Source organism: Phalacrocorax carbo, chromosome 3 (assembly GCF_963921805.1).
Source record: "Phalacrocorax carbo chromosome 3, bPhaCar2.1, whole genome shotgun sequence".
NCBI classification, from domain to species: Eukaryota; Metazoa; Chordata; class Aves; order Suliformes; family Phalacrocoracidae; genus Phalacrocorax; species Phalacrocorax carbo.
The window spans coordinates 41359462-41377200 of record NC_087515.1 but is presented as its reverse complement, the minus strand read 5'-3'; the positions used below and the strand labels follow the sequence as shown (position 1 = coordinate 41377200).

Genomic DNA, 17739 nt, shown 5'->3' with positions numbered 1-17739 from the left:
AACAGAATATGAAATAATCCTCTGATTACTGTTTCTTTATCTAAGCATGGTGTCTCAAAGACTTTGCAAGTCTGAAATAAAAGGTTCCATCAAGGCACATCAGGTGTAGGAGAGAATGGCTGCTCAAACAGCCAACCTTTGATTGTGAAACTTGAGATAGGTACCCTTTTCTTCTGTTTTATGGCATTTGCTACAGTGGGCTTCTACACTATGCTCAAGTCTTTGGCATGGTCTTCAGGCAGCATGATTAAAATATATTCCAGTTCTTGTTAAAAAGGTTGCTGTCTAGGCTTGATGTTGACTGACTTCTCTTGATTTGATATTGTTCTCTGGCTACAATAGTTTTAAAGTTTATTTACCTTCTCTTTGGCTTTTTGCAAGTTCTCTAGATATTTCTGCTCTTCTGGTATTGCTTCAAAGCATCCTCTTCTCGCTGTTTGGGACTGTTTCTTTGGTAGAGCCTTTGTCCCAGCATACAGGATAGCTCTGGGGTTTCTTACCTGCCTAGTTTTGCTTAGTAAACTTTATATTGGAATAGAAATCTACACTGACCGAGACCTTTCTAGAAGAAAATTACCAGTAATTCTTTTCTGCAGGTGCCTATTACAGCACATCTGCATGCATGTAAGCTGCTGAATTAGAGATCAGTTTATAATACAATATGTATTTTACACTTGCTGGCTATTAGGGACTGAACTGTAATTAAACCCCATGGGGTGATAGTCTTTAGACCATCAGGACTTCTAACAATGACAGATGCAAACTACCATATTATTGGCCACCAGCCAAAGGCTCCATCGTGGAACTGCCCTCCAGTTATACATATAAGAAAGATCCAAGAATATATGTAGCTTTGGCAGAGTAAGAGAGAAAGATTTGCAGGTAAGAGTTATTATGGAACTTGCTGTTTTATCAGATGTGACAGTAGCTTAAAGGAGGTGTCCGAGAAAAATAATTTTCCGAACTTTTGTAATTTTGCCAATGAACACACACAATGAAATGTATTCATTACTTCCTTGTAAACCTTTTTCTGACATGTTAATGATGTTCATTTGTGGGATCTATCTAATTATTGATATTATGTTTGTATTGCAAGCCCTTCTATTCCCCCCCCAAGCTTTAAAGCAGAAAAATATTTCCTTTTTTTTCCCTTGTTTAATTTTCCTTGGGTAATTATTGGCACAGAGACAAACATTTACATTTTACTCCTTTGGGTTATAAAAGCTCTTACATAATACCATTCTAAAATTACTGTGTGAAAACATCTCTTGCTTTTATCGAAGTGAAATACGATGCAGTAAAACCAGCAGGCATTTTAGTTTGCTCTTTCTCACTTCCTTAACATTCAGAGTAGTACTCTGACAGCTGAGTATACTTTTTCATTTCTGTACTGTGTCCTGTAATCTAAGATGGAGGGAGGAGTGAGAGCAGTTTGCTCCGATTCTCAAAATCCTTCTAGACTGGGCACTTTTCCTTAAAGCATGTTATTAAGTACTGATTGTAAATATAGTAGTCTAGCAACCTTGCAATCTCTGAAAGACAAAACATTGTATTCCCATTTGCAGGGCATGTTCCCATTGTCTGAGATTTCAATGCTGTGTTCAAGTGTCCCAGATAGTTAGTTTTCTTAGAGCCAAGGTCACTAGAAACAGAAGACACTTTCTGTTTAACTGCCTTTTGCCTCTGCCCTCTCCCTTCACTTTGTTTGCTGTTGTATAGACCAGGGCTTGCCAGCATCCTGCATAGATGGGGTCTGCTTTACTTGCTACCCGCCTCTTTTGCAAGTGGTTGAAGTCAGCAGAATGGCTTCATCCCACAGAGCAGACTAATATACTTATTTTACTCTTACTCATTTGGAGTCAGATTCCCCCCCCCATTGTAGGAAGAATTCATTACATCCTTTGTCCTCTCCTTAGCAAATTTGCGATTCCAGTCATCATCAAAGGGAAAACCTTAGCCAGTCATTGGAACCACCTTTTGCATGCAATTCTGTCACACTCATGAGACCTGAGTCAGTCTTTAGACACAAAAAAATGTAGTGGGTGTTTTCCGCAGTAAGTGAGAGTTGGTAGGAAGCTGCTTTGTTTCAATTTGAGTTCATTTTTCTTCGAGCAGAAAGCTACTAAATTGTCACACTTTCCTTTTTTTTTTTTGTACAAACACCTTTTAATATATTTTCAGTGTGACAAACTTGAAACAAGCTGCTGATAGTAGTGATCATTACTTCATCAGGTGTAGCTTCTGCACTGCCAACATTATGTTTCCATGCAAATCATTTCAATGCCAGTAATTCCATTACCAAAGCAAAGTAAAAAAAAGTAGCATCAGCTCCTTAAGCTCCATGGAGTGAACACTGTTCTAGTTGTGCTCAGCACTGGAAATCTTTCCAAGTCATTAGGTAGGAAAGACTCTTCTAGGCAAGGCTTTTACTATAAGTAAATACAGAAATCTCCAACTCCCTTCATTTTCTTTCTGTAAACATCTATCACCTAGCAAAAGCCTCTTACAGTTAGCTTAATTGTACAAAGCTAGCTCAGGTTGCCCCAGTCTTGATTTGTGAATCTGCATATTTTTTCAGTGTTGGATAGTTGAAGTTTTTAAAATAAAAAAGTAAAGCCTGGCTTTCTACAAAAGGAGAGAACTCAGCCACTCAGCCACTGGAAGCTTGACAGCTAGTGATGCGCTTTGAATAATGCTGCAGAGAACTTCCATTGCTTTTCTTCCATAATTGTTCTGTTAGAAGTTGAAGGCACATCCTTCCCCAGTACTTCTTGACAGTTGACTAGAGAGCAGAAATGTAATGCACAGAAGTAGAAAGATCAGCTTATTTCAGACATTTCTGATACTGTCCCATCAGTTTGTGTCCTGAGATTACACAACGACAGCACTTGTAAGTTACACTGCACCTGAATATACTTTCCCTGTTAAAGCATGGTCCCTGCTGCTTGCTTGATTTACCTGTGTGCCTGCAAAAGATTTAACAAGAGGAAATGAAAGGGCAAGGATGGGCTCCCAGAAGGAGTCAATGTTTTCATTCTCCTTTTGTTCAAGCATTGTTGCCAATGTTTTTTTTTATATGTTGGAGTTAATTGTTAAGGGATAATAAGTCACAGGATATTTTTTTAAAAGGGGGTAGAGTGGGGAGGGTGTTGATAGTTTGTTCCTCACATGTAGGGATTATGTCTCTTAAAAGCAAAACAAACCAAAAGACTCGTGGGCTATTTGATGGTAAATAACTGATTTTATATATAATCAGGACAAAGCATGGATGTACAGACAGCTTTCATTAATAACCATATTCTAAATTTGCCCTATAATTGTGTATACATAACTTTTTATGCAAAATGCCTTGTCTTCCATGAAAGTAATAGTAGTTTAACTTTCAACTATGCCTTAAGGTCTTTGTATCCAATTAATATGTTTTTAGTTAATTTGCTAATCTTGTTTGAGTTAGAAGTTACTTAATCTTCACTGTTCAGAATTTAATGAGACTTCCTGTGGTAGAACAGATCTACTTTGAATTTTTAGTGCATATTATGAAAACACACACCTCCCAAAAATTGGGGCTTGCTCATTTAGTTGTCTTTTTAGTATTTAGATGCTAAAGAATCTGTTGTTTGAACTGCTTTGCATTGTTGTAACCTGAACTGACTATAAAATCTGATTTCTGACTTTTCAACTCTAGGAATCTCTACCACCTGTCCAGTTTGACTGGAGTAGCAGTGGCCTTACTAACCCTTTAGATGGTACGTCTCTCCGTAGAGCCTCTAGCACCAGAGCTAGAGATAAGAAAGCTACAAAGTTCAGACAAACATCTATCTGCTGATTATTTTTAAATATACACACACACATATATAAATATTATATATATATTTATTTCTTACTCCTAACTTTGGAAATTCAGGCTTTCTTTCTGATCAACTGTGCCCCTACGTAAAGTATTATGTAGTCTGAAAAATACTAAGTCAAATATTATTTTAGATTCCTGCCATAAGCTAATGATACAGTGGCAATATTAACACTTCATTATATACGTAACTGCAGATTATAATGAAACTCTGAACAAATGAGCATTTTAGATTGTCAAGTTTTACTTCTTAAAAGTATTTTTCACCAGTGAACTATCTCTTTAGACAGCCTTTGAATTACAAACTTGTGTATAGTGGCTACTTCAAAGCACAATATTTTAACCATAAACTGTTTGCAAAAGATATACTTCTTGAGCAGAAAGTTTTCAGATTTACAGATAATTTTATATTTTAAAAATGTGACTTCATCTGTTGTCACTTTTGCTTACACTCAAGAGCTAATTATAGCTAATATATTAAATTACAGAGGTAGCTACAAACTTATTTGTATCTGTAAATGTATATAGTTATCACATAAAAGACCCTTCACCTATGTCTATTTTAATAGCAAAGTGAGTTGTGCCACCGCTTCCAGTCTCGGAAATGTAAGTGCATGCAAAGTAAATAAAACAAGTTCTGGAAACTTGTTTAACAGACTAGAAACCTGTAAAGGAACTGATACCTTTATGAGAAGCCTGCTAACAGCAATTAATTCATGACACAAATTGTTCAGAAGCAGGCTAAAATAAACGACATCTCTCACTGTGCTGGTGTTGCTTCACAGTGTTTAAGAACATGTGGGACGTTAGGAGTTTGGATAGCAATATCATGGTGCTGAAGGAAAGCCTGGATGGACCCTTTCGCTGTTGTCTGGTGTCTTATTACTTCAGTCAATCATCATGCTTTCTTTTTAACAAACAACTTCTTTAAAATGTATCTTGGTTTGATTTCTGGTTTAGTACTAAAGGGGAACAGTATAATTTACCAGTGAAGAACTGGATATTAGGCAGGCATTTGTTATCTGGTGTTCACACTGCTTTAAGATAATGATAATTAATAGCTTAAAGCTGCTAAATAAAACTCTAAAGTGTTTCGGGTTGGTTTTTTTTTTGGTTCTTTGCTAAGTCTTCCTGATGAAAGAATGGCTTTAAATTTCAGTGATGTGAGAAAAGCCCACTATATTCTAACTATCAATTGACTTATATATTGTTTCCCTTTAACTGATCACATTTTTCTCTCTCGGTCGTGCTGGTTCTCTTTCATTTTTAGATTGAAATAAATATTTCTATTTTGAAGTTATTAGTGTTGATTTCCTTGCTGCATTGTACATGAGGAAATGTGCACTGAATTAAGTTGTTAACATTTTAGAAGGTACAAACTAATACTGTAAGCATTGTTTTCATGTCAATTTTTAAATTGCGTACTGAGTACTAATTATAACTTGCATGTTCAAGTGTGTGTCTTACCCCTTTTTACACATAAACCCCTCCCTTGGCTTACCTTCTATATGGCTGCCTACCAACACGGTCACTGAATTTCAAGCTAGTGGAGGTTCCACTCTTCTGAACCTTGATTTCTTTGGGCCCGTGGATGACAGTAGCTCTAGCAGCACCACCACAATCCCAGGTCAGCAGAGTGTTAAAACCACAAATGTAATACTATAATGACTTACTAAAAGCATGAGCACATCACTTGACTTTCCTATAAACAAGGAGCAATTTTACATTGCATTTCTCTAAAATGTCTTTCTACTGTTTTTCCTTTAATATGTTCTGTTTTTCTGATGTTTTGTATCGAGTGCAAAGTATTTAAAAGGTACTGTCAGCTCAGTATTTGTCACATGCTGAAGGAATGAATGGCTCTTATGCTCTTGCAAATAAGATGTTAAAACACTTGTTTCAGATGAGACATTTTGAAACTTAACTTTTCTAAGTACTTAAGAGAAATTGAAAAATGCTGTAGATGTGATGACTCTCCAAAAAGGAGGCTTGTTCTTTCTTCTGAATGAGTGTCTTCAAATTACAGGACTGTTGTGTTTTTTGGAAGTTATGTGTGAATATAAAGTTATGGGGCTTAAGATATCATAACCCTCCTGGTGTTTCCTGCTACCATGAGGTTGTAAATTTTTACTTTGTGTGAACTACTAATATTAATGGTAAAGTGAAAAAAGTGTTTTAACAACATTCACAACAAAAAACAAGCATAGTTGCATGTTTGTGGGACATCGGAAGTTCATTAATGTTAATTATAAAACCAAAGCATTTTATCTGCAACTTAGTCCCTTAAAGGGAGGCAAAACCACCACTATCTCCATTGAATAATATATGAAGGTAATTGAATTCAATTATCGCATGGTTTTGACATGCTCCGAATATTTTGCGCAAGCTTGTATAAACCTACACATTGAATAAATTCCTGCAGGAATTTAAGGGAACGTTTTGGGGGATTTATCCCAGTGCATAGGTTAAGGAGATAAGGCAAATACTCTTCCAATACAATGCCTGAAGTCACAATAATCACTTTCTTGTTTTTTTCTCTTAGTGATTTTAATCTAAAAGATCAATTTTTAAGAGGTTTGGGCTTTTCCTTACGTTTCAAATAAGTGCTTATAATTATTATTCTCATTTTTGTTTTTAAAAACCTGCTTTTTAGTTTTGAAGTCTGATCATTGAAGGCAATTTTATGGCATCACACCCCAAATGTCTTTTTATTCCACCCTTGAAAAATGTCATTATCAGATGAAGGATGGCAGGTTTGTTGCAGAAGAGATAGGTAGCAAATGCTTGAGTCTTTACAGATTCTTTTGTAAGTGTGCGCAAGTCTATCGACATAAGTGACGTCAGTACCTAGTACATGTACTGCTTGTGTAGTCAGGTATGTTCTTGTGTCCTGATGGTGTGCACACTTGAAGTGATTACTGGAGAGATACTCTGTTAGCCTCTTACTGCATTTTTTTTTTTTATGTTGTTGTTGTTGTTTCATCAAGTTACAGGTATTACCACCTTCCCTGGTATGCCCTATAGTGCCTATTTTGGGGGTTTTTTTTGGTTTTGGCTTTTCTTTCCTCCTGACTTGTTTCTGGGAAAGTCACTTATTTCTTGGCTTGCAGCTCGTGTGTTTGTGTGCGTGTTTAGGAGCTTTGTGTGGGGTTTCGTTGGCTAACTTTCCTTCAATATCTCATTAAGGTTTTGCAGTGCTTTCCGTAATTATTCTCTAATCATTTGAATAAAATGGAGAATATGCAACTCTTAAAAATAACTGAAGTAATTGAAAGACAAATTGTTACATCTTTTGGCTTAAAGAAGAAATGTTTATCAGTAATAGAAGTTTGTTCTTTCTCTAAAGACGTTAATTTTACTTACTATAGATCACACTGTATTCTCCTCAGTCTGATTTCATCAGGAGCCAAAAACACTTTTTATTAAAACTTGCATTCTGCATCATGAACAGGGATTTACGTATTTCTAGTATGTTCCCACAGATCTAGTGTATTGCTTGATTTTTCATGTTGATTGATAGTTGATAAATGTAGCTGAGTAAGAGAACCAAAATAACAGTAAATTGAGCAGTGACATCGCACTACAACAAAAATGAATTCAGGACTGTAAACGTGAATGTCTAAGTGATGTAACTTAGAAGGTTGTATTTAACATTTGTTGCAGAGTTGCATGTCAAAAGACTCTCTGTTTCAATAAGTTTTACAGTTTGTACCTTAATGGGATTTCGCAGGCTTCTGCAAGTCAAAGTGTATTTCTTCAAGTCTTCCTTTCCATTTGAAAGTGAATATTTTATGGAATAGCTAGGATCTTTCCTATTTCCAAGTTCTGTAAACATCTGACAATACTTAAAGTCTTGGTATACTGGTCTCAGGACAGTATGTATTTTTATGTTTTGCATGAAACTGGATGAAATTAACTTTGAAAATCCAGACTTAAATTTAGGTTGAAAGGAGAACTGATTAATTTCTAATAAACTCATATTAAATGGACCACATCTTTCCCCTAGCTCCTGCAGCTTAACCGGATTATTTTCTTAATTTTACTTTTTGGTCAGCTTAGTTTACTAACAATGAAAGGGTACTTAACTTCTATACAAATGATGAATGGTCAAGATACTGCTTGGAGGGGAGAGTTCATGCAAAGCAGGCTATTAACCTCATGAGGACTATTAACCTCATCTGTTTACACATGTAGTACTGCAGTTACTGGGTGGAAAAGGCTGGACAATATGCACAGGCATTTTTTTAAATTTAGTAATCTTCTGGTATTTTAGGAGTACTTCTAAAAGTGTCTTGATCCAGGCAAGTAAACTGGGTAAAATCATCAGCACGTCAGTTTATAAATGCTGTTTTATATTAGGTAGCTACACAAGACCATTGTGTCCATGTATTTGCAGCGTTTGTTCTGCGGTAGTAAGAAATGCTTCTGTGTTGTCCAAACCAGCTGGTGCTAGCGTTACTCTTGTTTATAATGTAGGTGTCTATAAAGCATGATGCTTCTGTACAAAAATTCTACGCTGCTTTTGAAGAATATTTATAATTGTGGATGGTGCATAGGCACACTTCATTTAAAGCCATGAAGCATAAAATAGCTGAAGCTATAACTAGAGGGATATCACCGTTTTAAAATGCTTCAGAGCAACAAAATATGTTGTAACAGTCTTTTCTCTTGATCTTTTTTGATAATTCTAATTCCTAGAGGCTTTTTTTAAGAAAACATACTTAATATCTGGAAATTCTAGAGCTACTTCCTACTGAGATGTGATGCTTGATATTAAACAGGTAGACTTTCATCCATGCATACATATCTTTCTGGATGCAGGTTTCCATTGTTTGCATGACGTCTGCTTGATAAAATTTGAAATCCATTTGCAATGTCTATGATGTCAGAATTTAGCATGTGTCTTAAGATATCTGAAATGAGGAAATTAAGGCTGAAATGTCCAGATACTTGATGCTTTATAAATACTTGAAAGATGAAAAAGGGAGCATAGACTAAGTTTTGATAGCATCATACATATCACTATGTAACTTTTTTAATGCCATTCTGCTTGTATATATCAGAAAAGCTGCTTCTTCTCACTTAAAAATTTTAACACAACCTCTTGTGAAAAGCAAGATACTAAATGCACTCTAATGCATGCCAATGTTGTGTGTAATCTCCTGTTAAAGAGTTGGTCCCTGTTAGTATGCAGTGTTCCTTTAATACAAACTGTTAAGTTGAAGTAATTGAAACAATCCGTTTTAACACAGCTGAAGTTTTTACAGGTGTTTCGCTCTAAAAGGTAAATCAAATTTGTTTTGTTTACTCTTAGACTGAGACCTTGTATGCCAGACTTGATCTGATGTGCATGTGTTTTGTAGTACAACCATAAAAGCTACTGAAAAAGGGTGGGGAGAGAGGACTATGTTTCAGAAACGCAGACGTGTTCTGTCATGTTCTTTTCATGTATCTTGAAATTATAAATGATTCAGATGTTTACAGAAAACAGTCTCTAGCAAGTTGGTCTGTGACTAATTATGGCTATACTTGCCTCCAACCATCACTGATTATCATTTTGTACTATAAGGTGTGGATCCTGAGTTGTATGAATTGACAACCTCAAAACTGGAAACTTCCAATGCAAGCAACAGAGTGACTGACGCGTTTGCAAGACTCATGTCCACAGTGGAGAAGGCAAGCACATCCACAAGGTAAATAGTCTTTGTCGTGCTTTTTTCTTCTTTTTCTAAGGGTGGCATGAAATGTGAGGAGTGAATATGTGTGCTATTTTAGGTCAGAAGTTCTTGAATGATCAGAAGGCTTAAATGTAATAACTAAATTTAAATTTAAATATTAAATTCATAGTACTGTAGTTGATATTTCAAATTATTGTAGAACTCTAAAATAAGGTGGAAAAAACAGTTCATGAGCTGAAAGAAAAAGATCACCAGGACATAAGTTGAAAAGTTAGAGCCAAAGACTGAACCGGAGGAAGTGACCTTCTGAAGAACAGAGCTGATTCCTAAGAATGGAAGGGTAAACTGACCCGCGTAGTTCAGTGACCTAGGACTTTCACAGAAGACTCTCCTTGGTCCTGTGTGTAATTTATAGATCCAGAATGTTCCACAAGTAAAATGGCTAATAATTATGAAAATATTTGTCCCTTCCCACGTATTTCTAGCACCTGTCAAAACTTCAGTGACCAAACATCAGATTCATTTTGATGTTGCGAATTAAGGAACGAGCATGTAGTTGGTTTAGGATGTCCATTCTGCTTCATGGATCTCATGTGAAGTTCTTCTGTACTTTTTTTATAGGTAGAGTCTGTATAAAGGCTTTAGGTGTCAAGTGTCTTCTTGAAGTTTGGCCTGCTGAATGGGTACAGAATAGTCTCTCCATTTATAAGCTTGTGTTCTTTGGGTTTATTTTTTGAATGTGTGTCTTAGCAGTAGGATCCTGGACTGTCTTAACATGTAGTTAATGTTTGTGCCCATTAAAAGAATTGCTGAGGCATCCTCAACAAGTAAAATGTTTCCGTTGTTGAAGTGCATGCCTCAATGTGCAACAAATATTAGTTGCTTTGCAACTGATAGTAATGTATCCTCACTTTTAAGTGAGCTTTAGGGTTTATTCAGCACTCTAAAACTAGATGCATTTCCATGCAGCATAGCACTTAGGAGGCACGTCTGAAGAGTTCTGGCAAATGTAGTGATTTGTTATGGTGGGAGATAGCTGGCTTTCTTAAAATGACTAAAACTATAATTTTCAAGAGCTCTTTTAAAACATAGTTTTCTCAATGAAAAAACATCTTGCTAGTTTTCCTGCAGTAAAAATGTTCAAAGCAAACACTTGAATAAAAAAGAACAAGCCATGAAATTTCAGGGGAGAACCAGTAGAGGGGACTCCACACTTCAATGCTGATTTTTGTGTCTCCTGCGTTCAGTTTGCCTGTTTTTGTATCCATGGAGTGCATATACTTTTTCTCAAAATACACTAGTGGAAAAGTTTGACTTTCACTAATTAGAAAATATGGTTACAGTTGAAATATTTTTGTAATATATTCTAAGTCTAATTTAAAAGGAACCACAAATTCAGTGGGACATGCAAACTCCAAATGTGTCTTTATTTTATCTCCACTCATAAATTTGTATCTGCTTGCTTGCTTGCTTTAAGATGCAAAGGAACAGGGAAGTCTGCTTTGCTTAAATGAATGTTGACCATCATTTTTCTGTATTGTTGTTTTTTGATATGAGGAATATAGGTTTTTTCCAATGCTTCCACGGTGTACATTAAAGCTCTTACTTGCGCTGTCAGAGCTCTTTAACCAGATGTCCAAGTTCTTCCCCTGTACTAGAGAATGTGGCTTACTGTTAGGAAGAAGTTCTAGATCTGTGCTGTAGCAATATTATCAGACTGTAGGAAGAGGTAGGGGACCTCAGCCTTGGCAGTTAAGTTCAGACACACACAAGGATTAGCTGTTTTAAAGCAGCTGTTTTCACTGCTACATTTTATATGTTTTTGTCAACTCTGAATTTTAAAAACTTCAAGTGTGGGGTTTGGTTTTTTTCTCATTTCATGTTCTCTAAAAGAAAAGCAGTCTATTTTTTCTGTTTTTTAAGCTAGAAACCTTCAGAGATATGAACTCTTATCTCAACAGTATGCCAAATATGTTGCAGTATGTTAGCTTTGTCTAATAAAATTGTTTTTCTTTTGACTTTTTTTGTTCTTTCTTAATGAACTGGAGGCTTTAAAATAGGCGTGGTTGGGTACAGCCAGCTCAACAAGGATGACCTTGATGCACCAAGCTGGAAATATGGACTATTAGCCATTCATGATAACTGATTACAGATGTGGCCAGTGTCAACTTCAGTTGTGCTAAGGCTACCCCATGTCTGTCTGTAACTTGTCTGAACTCAGGATCTCTGAGGATTAAGTTTATAGTGAAAATACCATTGTTCAGCTGTAGGAAGCCATGTGAAGAGTCATCTCTGTCTGAAATAACCCCATCTTTTGCTTTCACACCCACCTCTTGAAGCTGAAAAGTCAGTTTCTCAGACGGAAAGTGTTGGGAGAAGAGTGGAAACTTCTTCCTCAGCTTGGGCCTGAAACCTTGTCGGCAGCAGGAAGTGTTGAAGGTCAGGGATCCAGTACAGCATTCCACTGAGAGAGACTGCAGCCTTGCCCAGTTCCATGGAATTGGCAGAGATCAAAAGTTTATCTGCTGTCTTTTTGAAGAAAAGCAGAGCGTTGATACCTTTCCAAGAAATGGCTGAAACCCTCACTTAAACTGGAAATACTCCTTGTGGGCAGTGTTGGATAGAGCAGGCAAACTCTTAATTACAGAGTGATATTTAAAGTGCATTTCTCTAATCAACTCATTGTTGCTATTAGAGCCTGACCTTGCTGGTGCTATCCACAAAAGCCTTTGCAAACGTGAGATGACTGAAGTCCTGAAAGGCTTGAATGCTACAGGAAGGGGTTGGAATGCAAAACAGAACATTTTGGTGTCAGTGATGCATCAGCAAAGCATTCCCTATTTCTTGCTAAATTTTCTTCCAACAACTTTCCTGCCTGTCAGTCTGGATAATTTCTTGCAGCTTAGTGTTAACATGCCTTTGAAAAGGAAACTTTATGCCAACAGGTAGAGGGACTTGCAAGTATTTGCTTGGGTTAGGACATCCCCTCTGTCTTGGGAGGAACTGCAACCTAGTGCAAGAGAAGAGATGGATGGGGACAAAGTGTTCTGTAAAAGGTAGTTTTAATACCTGAATAGGCCCGGACCCTGTTTTGAGTCAGGGCTAGGCCTTTGAATGGTTTAGGAATCAAAAATTCTGGTTCCAAAGCAGGCAGAGGTAGTGTAGATGCCACTGACAGTCCACTTGGATGTCTGCTCTGTAAGCCACAGTAGCTAGAAATTGAGAGTGCATGAATAGAAGCTCTGCAACAGCCCCCCACAGACCAAGGTTTAGCAAAAGAATCCCTTGACAGTGGGAACGTCTTTGGCAAAAGTGGTGACTGAAATTAATGGACCTGACATGGTTCTTTCTCTTACCTCTATCAAAAGGCATCACAGTTGTTAAGCAATTTGATAAATTTTAAGGGTAAAAATAGCCTGCAGTGATGATGCTACTTTGTCTTTTAAGTTCAGAAAGTGAGTAATTCTTTAGGGTTTGTCCTGGTGATATTTGCTACCGAAGGTGCTGACTGTTGCCCAGAAAGGGTACTTGTAGTGTGCGGTTTTATTGTCTTCTGTTGGAACCTGCCCCTCTCCACTGAGGAGTGGAGAGTTTAGACTGTCTCATCCCTCTCTGTGCTGAGATTATTTTAAAAAATGTTTTGAGCCTCATTACCAAGTGATTGTATCTATAGCTGTAACCTGGTCGTAATTAAATAACGTTCGCTGTGTAAGTGTGTTAACTTGTCCTTCTTTAGGGTATTTTTTACAGAGCACATTAAGTAGATAAATTATTGCAAAGGGCCTCCAGCCAGGAGGGGAGCATTCAGTAATCGGGTGAGATTCACGTCTGACTGCTCACTGGTGTGCATGTTCCACGGTGACAGTGCAGGGACCAGCTAGTACAGCAAGAGCAATAGCATTGTCTTGTGATAAAGGTCCTCCGTGTGATCACCACATAAAATGCAGTACTGCTTCTGGGGCCCAGCAGTGCAATTTCTTAGCATGCCACAGTTGAGCAGAGGAAGAGGCATATAAATAGCAAGGAGTGTGTGAGCTCCATCTCGGTGCCTGATTAACAATTACAGGAACTCCTTTTAATGCAGATCTCTGAGTCAGCCCTCTTCCTTTAGCTTCCTCTGTCAAACACTCCTTTGTTAGCTCTAAGTCCTCGATCACCAGGAGTTTGTACCTTTAAGAGGCTTGTGGTAAGTGATTACTAATAGTGGCACTAGATACTGATAACACAGTGGTGGGTGACAACCACATTTCAACAGCTCAGAGATAGTCCTTCAAGTGCAAACAGAGCTGACTGTGAGGTTGTTAGAGAAGGAGGCATATATTGGCTCTCTGCTTTTTCCTTCAATAAATCCAGCACACAGCTTTGTTTATCCTCCAGAATTTGGTAATCTGCCTAGTCAGTGGCTCATGAAATTCCTCTGCAGCAGAGAAAAGAAAATATTGCTATTCTAGTGAAGGAAAGTCAGATTTAGTATCTAGGCTGCCTCATCTAGAGATCTTTCATCAAGTGGAGATTTCAAGTAGCAAACAAAAGTGATAGTTCAGTGTCAACATGATGATCAGTGATGTCAAGGATGTGTTTGCTTCAGCAGCAGTCTCAGAATTTCTTAGTTAGGAGAAGAAGAAAAAAAGAGCTAGAGTCAAACACATAGCCCCTTGCTTTCCCCTGAGCTCCAATCAGTTCAGGAAACAATCCTGATGGGTGCTGACAAAAGAAAATATAAGTATGTGCTGCTTCGTGATCGGAGTGGTGATTGCCCTCTCATGGGCTCAGTTTAAAGTTTATATCTAAGATGAGATATAGAAAGGAAAATTCTGAAGTGTTCTAAGGAAAGGCAGTTTATTTGGTTCAAGCCTTTTGACTCAGCTTTTTACCCCAAAGATGCAGGAGCTTATTTAGCTAGAATTTCTAATGTTGTTACAGGGTGCAGCAGGTGCCTTTTTGGAACTAGAATAACATTTGATGGAATAATTAGTTTTTCTAGCAATAGGCAGCATTCTCCAAGATAACCCAGACATCTGTAAAGTATGTGTGTTTGGGCAGGGGGGTGGGGATGTCTTCTGTAGCAGTCTGAGCCAGTCTTCATTTTACTTAGGAAATGTGAGTTTCTTGTATAATAGTGAGAGTCGAGTGACATGGGATTCAGACCTCTTTATTCATTTGCGCTCAGTAATTCGTGTGAATAATGCAAAAGGCAAAGTAAACACCAGTGATTCCCAAGCTGTTGTATGTATCATTATGGCTACACATACTACTGCACTTCAAAGCAAGTAGCTACAAGTTGTGAGCCACCTTTTCTGCTGATGAGCCCTAGGGGAAAAAAGGGTTTGTGGATCACAATGTAAAGCAGTATAGTGTATAATCTGAGTATAGTCATGTCAGAAACACATCTTAAGTACCTTCTTTTTCTTTTAAAAGTATTAAGTTAGGAATTTCTTAATGTCCTTTCAAGATTTTTCCATTTTATTTTAAAATATTATACTGGATTTAGATAGTTTAGAACTAATGCTGCTATGGTCTTATCCCTAGAATATGGACATGATTGTTTCTTCAAGTGAGTAGTCCCAGAATTGCACACTGGAACCGGCCAAAAAAAATAAATTAGCATCTGAATAGGAAATATTTTTTTAAAAACTTATTTGCAACAATATTCAGGAACATTTTGCTGACTTTCTATGTTAACATTTTGTTGGTAGGCAGGTAGGTATTACAACATTAGGCGACCTTCAGGAAGCTTACAGAAGTGCCTGTCAGTGGGAGACAAACTGCCAGAACATTGCTTCAATCAGTGGTTCTTTCAGTAATCCAAGGGATATCGGGTACTGGATTAATGCACTTTGTTTTTTTTCTTCTCCTCAACAGGAAGCCTAAAAAGGAAGAACATCTTAGTGAAGAGGCTGCCAAGGTGATTTCTAGCCTTCCTGACTTAACTTTCATGCATGCCAAGGTGTTGATGTTCCCAGCCACATTAACACCTTCAACAAGCTGCCAAGAAAAGGTAGACTAAAGTGATGTGAATTGGACGTTTTCTATTGATTTTTTTTTTCTTCCCTCTGTGGGTTTTAAAAAGCAATCTTGCTTTAATTAAAAAAAAAACCACCAAGTTCAGATGATTTGTTGGTAAGCAGCACTAGAAAGGTATACATAGTAATGTATATTTATTTACATACTGGAGTCCTAAATTTATATTAGAGAAAAATGTAAATAATTGGGGGTAAATCTTTTTGAAGATCTATTCTTTTTGTTGTGCTAGGGTGTATACATTTATGTCTTTGTGAAATACACTGGTTGTGTCCTTCTTACAAAACTTTAAAAAGTTTTAAAAAAAATAATCCTAGAAACACATAATGAGAACTTCGATCTTCACAATCTGTGAAGCCCCCCTTAAAGGTTTTCAGATTGCATTAAGCATCTTTTTCTTTCCTGCATATATTAAAATACATGTTGCTGGGAAAAAACCTAAAAGGTTAAACTATCCCTTTGTGGGTTTTCAGTTATTGTTGTTTCTTTAAAACCCAATAATTTCCTTTATGTTTTAACAAGCTTAAGATGTGGTTTTCCTTTTCTTCTCTCCCTTCCCCTCCCCCTGGCTGATTGGTTGGCTGATTGATTTTTGGTCTTTAAACTTCAGTAGTATGGCTCTGTCACTATATAGCCTTTTGAAAGGTATGTTGTCAGTAATTTCTTGTTTGAGTTATGGATCACTGTCTAAACACTTGATTATTTTGGGTCATTAGAAGGTTGTCTGCTTTTAATCAGTTTGATCTGAAAAAGAAGGACCAAAACTATATGAATGTCTTACAATGAAATTTACCTGTTAAAAATTTTTATGTTCTGTTGTACCACTATTCCTGTTTGATTTTGCACAGTGTAAAATGACATAATCATAGATTGCTATGGTTTTAGGCTGTATATACAGTAAAAACTATGGGTTGTAAATGTCTGGGGAAATTCCTATGGAAAAAAGAGAGCTATGTAGAAGAACCTCTAAAAAGGTCAATGTGCATGCCCAAGGTCTTTTGAGATTTAAGTGTGTAAATTTCCTTTTAGCTTACACAAAATAAAATAATTTAAAAGATACATAAGTATATAGTCTGCTTTTTATACAGAATGTATACATTATTCAAGTTTCTGTTGATAGTAAAATTGATGCACTGCATTAAGAGTAGAACCTTCTAAACTGTGTTGCACAGTCCGACAGGTGTGTTTTGTAGGGGTCCTGCAGAAGGAGAAGCAGACTTGTTTTTAATTGTCCTGTCTCTCTGAACATGCTGTGATGTAGTCTTTTATTTCTGCCTCCAACTTGCCTTCTGGCTTGTAGTGCGATGTGGCTTAAGATGTGTCGGTATTTTGGGTTAGAGGCTTCAAAGTGCTTGGCAATACTCAGCTGTAAGAAACACAAATTATGGTGAGGAGAGAAAGGACAACTGGTTTTGCCTACTACTTCATAGTTAGAAATAATGTAAACATTTGCTTAAGTTTTCTAACATGTTAGCTTGCACTGTAGTTCGTTCAGCAACATCTCTTCAGAGGATATCAGTGGACTCTCTGCAGGTGAGGCATCCTCTAGGTGCTAACATTTCTTGAAGGTGCTTTGCATGGGCATAGGCTCTCCCATGTCTAACCTTTACTATGTGCACAGCTCTTTAAGTGCTCAGTAGTCACCACTTAACACCTAGTTCTGAAAAATCTCCAATGCATTTTATTTTCCTCTTCTTTGAATTCTTTATCATCTGACAGCGCTTGTGACAGGAAAGTTTGAGTCTGATGTTATTAGCTGGTAAGCTGAAATGTTGTCCTCACAAAAGGAAGCTTTTTTACTTCTTGAAATGTCCTTGAGAGATGAGCGCTGGAGTTCCACCTTTGTGAATGCAGGAGTTAGTGAGTGGTGGCTACTCAGAATTGAGAGCGCAGCTCCTATGGTTGATAGTTAATTTGTAAAGGCTAAATTGGCTCCTTTGCCCTCTAATTAGTACTGCAGCATACAATGCTGTGGTATCAAACTGCACCCTGTTGTAGCTGAAAAGGTTTAGGCAGAAGCCACCTGCTTAACCATGTAGCCCCAAAAACCCTTCTATGTGCTGTTTCTGCTGATTTTCATTACAGTAGTGACTTCATGCCTGTTACATGTCAAAATTAGCTTTACTAATCTCACAGGTTTAGCACAGTATTCTTTAGTGCAATCTTATTACATCATTCCGTTCTGGTGTTGGG

General features: G+C 37.2%; 1 protein-coding gene across 3 annotated transcripts in view; it reads left to right on the top strand.

Annotated features, from left to right (window-relative positions):
• The window catches only part of AFTPH (aftiphilin), a 47646-nt gene extending 31036 nt beyond the window's left edge, over window positions 1-16610 (top strand). Inside the window, exons 7-10 of one of the 3 annotated variants that reach the window (XM_064446673.1) lie at window positions 3686-3746; window positions 5391-5474; window positions 9417-9540; window positions 15388-16610. In XM_064446673.1, coding sequence (XP_064302743.1) covers window positions 3686-3746; window positions 5391-5474; window positions 9417-9540; window positions 15388-15532 — 414 coding nt within the window. In that variant the 3' untranslated portion in view covers window positions 15533-16610. The remainder of the gene's footprint in view (window positions 1-3685; window positions 3747-5390; window positions 5475-9416; window positions 9541-15387) is intronic. The other 2 variants (XM_064446674.1, XR_010372107.1) reach the window with 2 other exon arrangements.
• Window positions 16611-17739: the final 1129 nt, after the last annotated feature.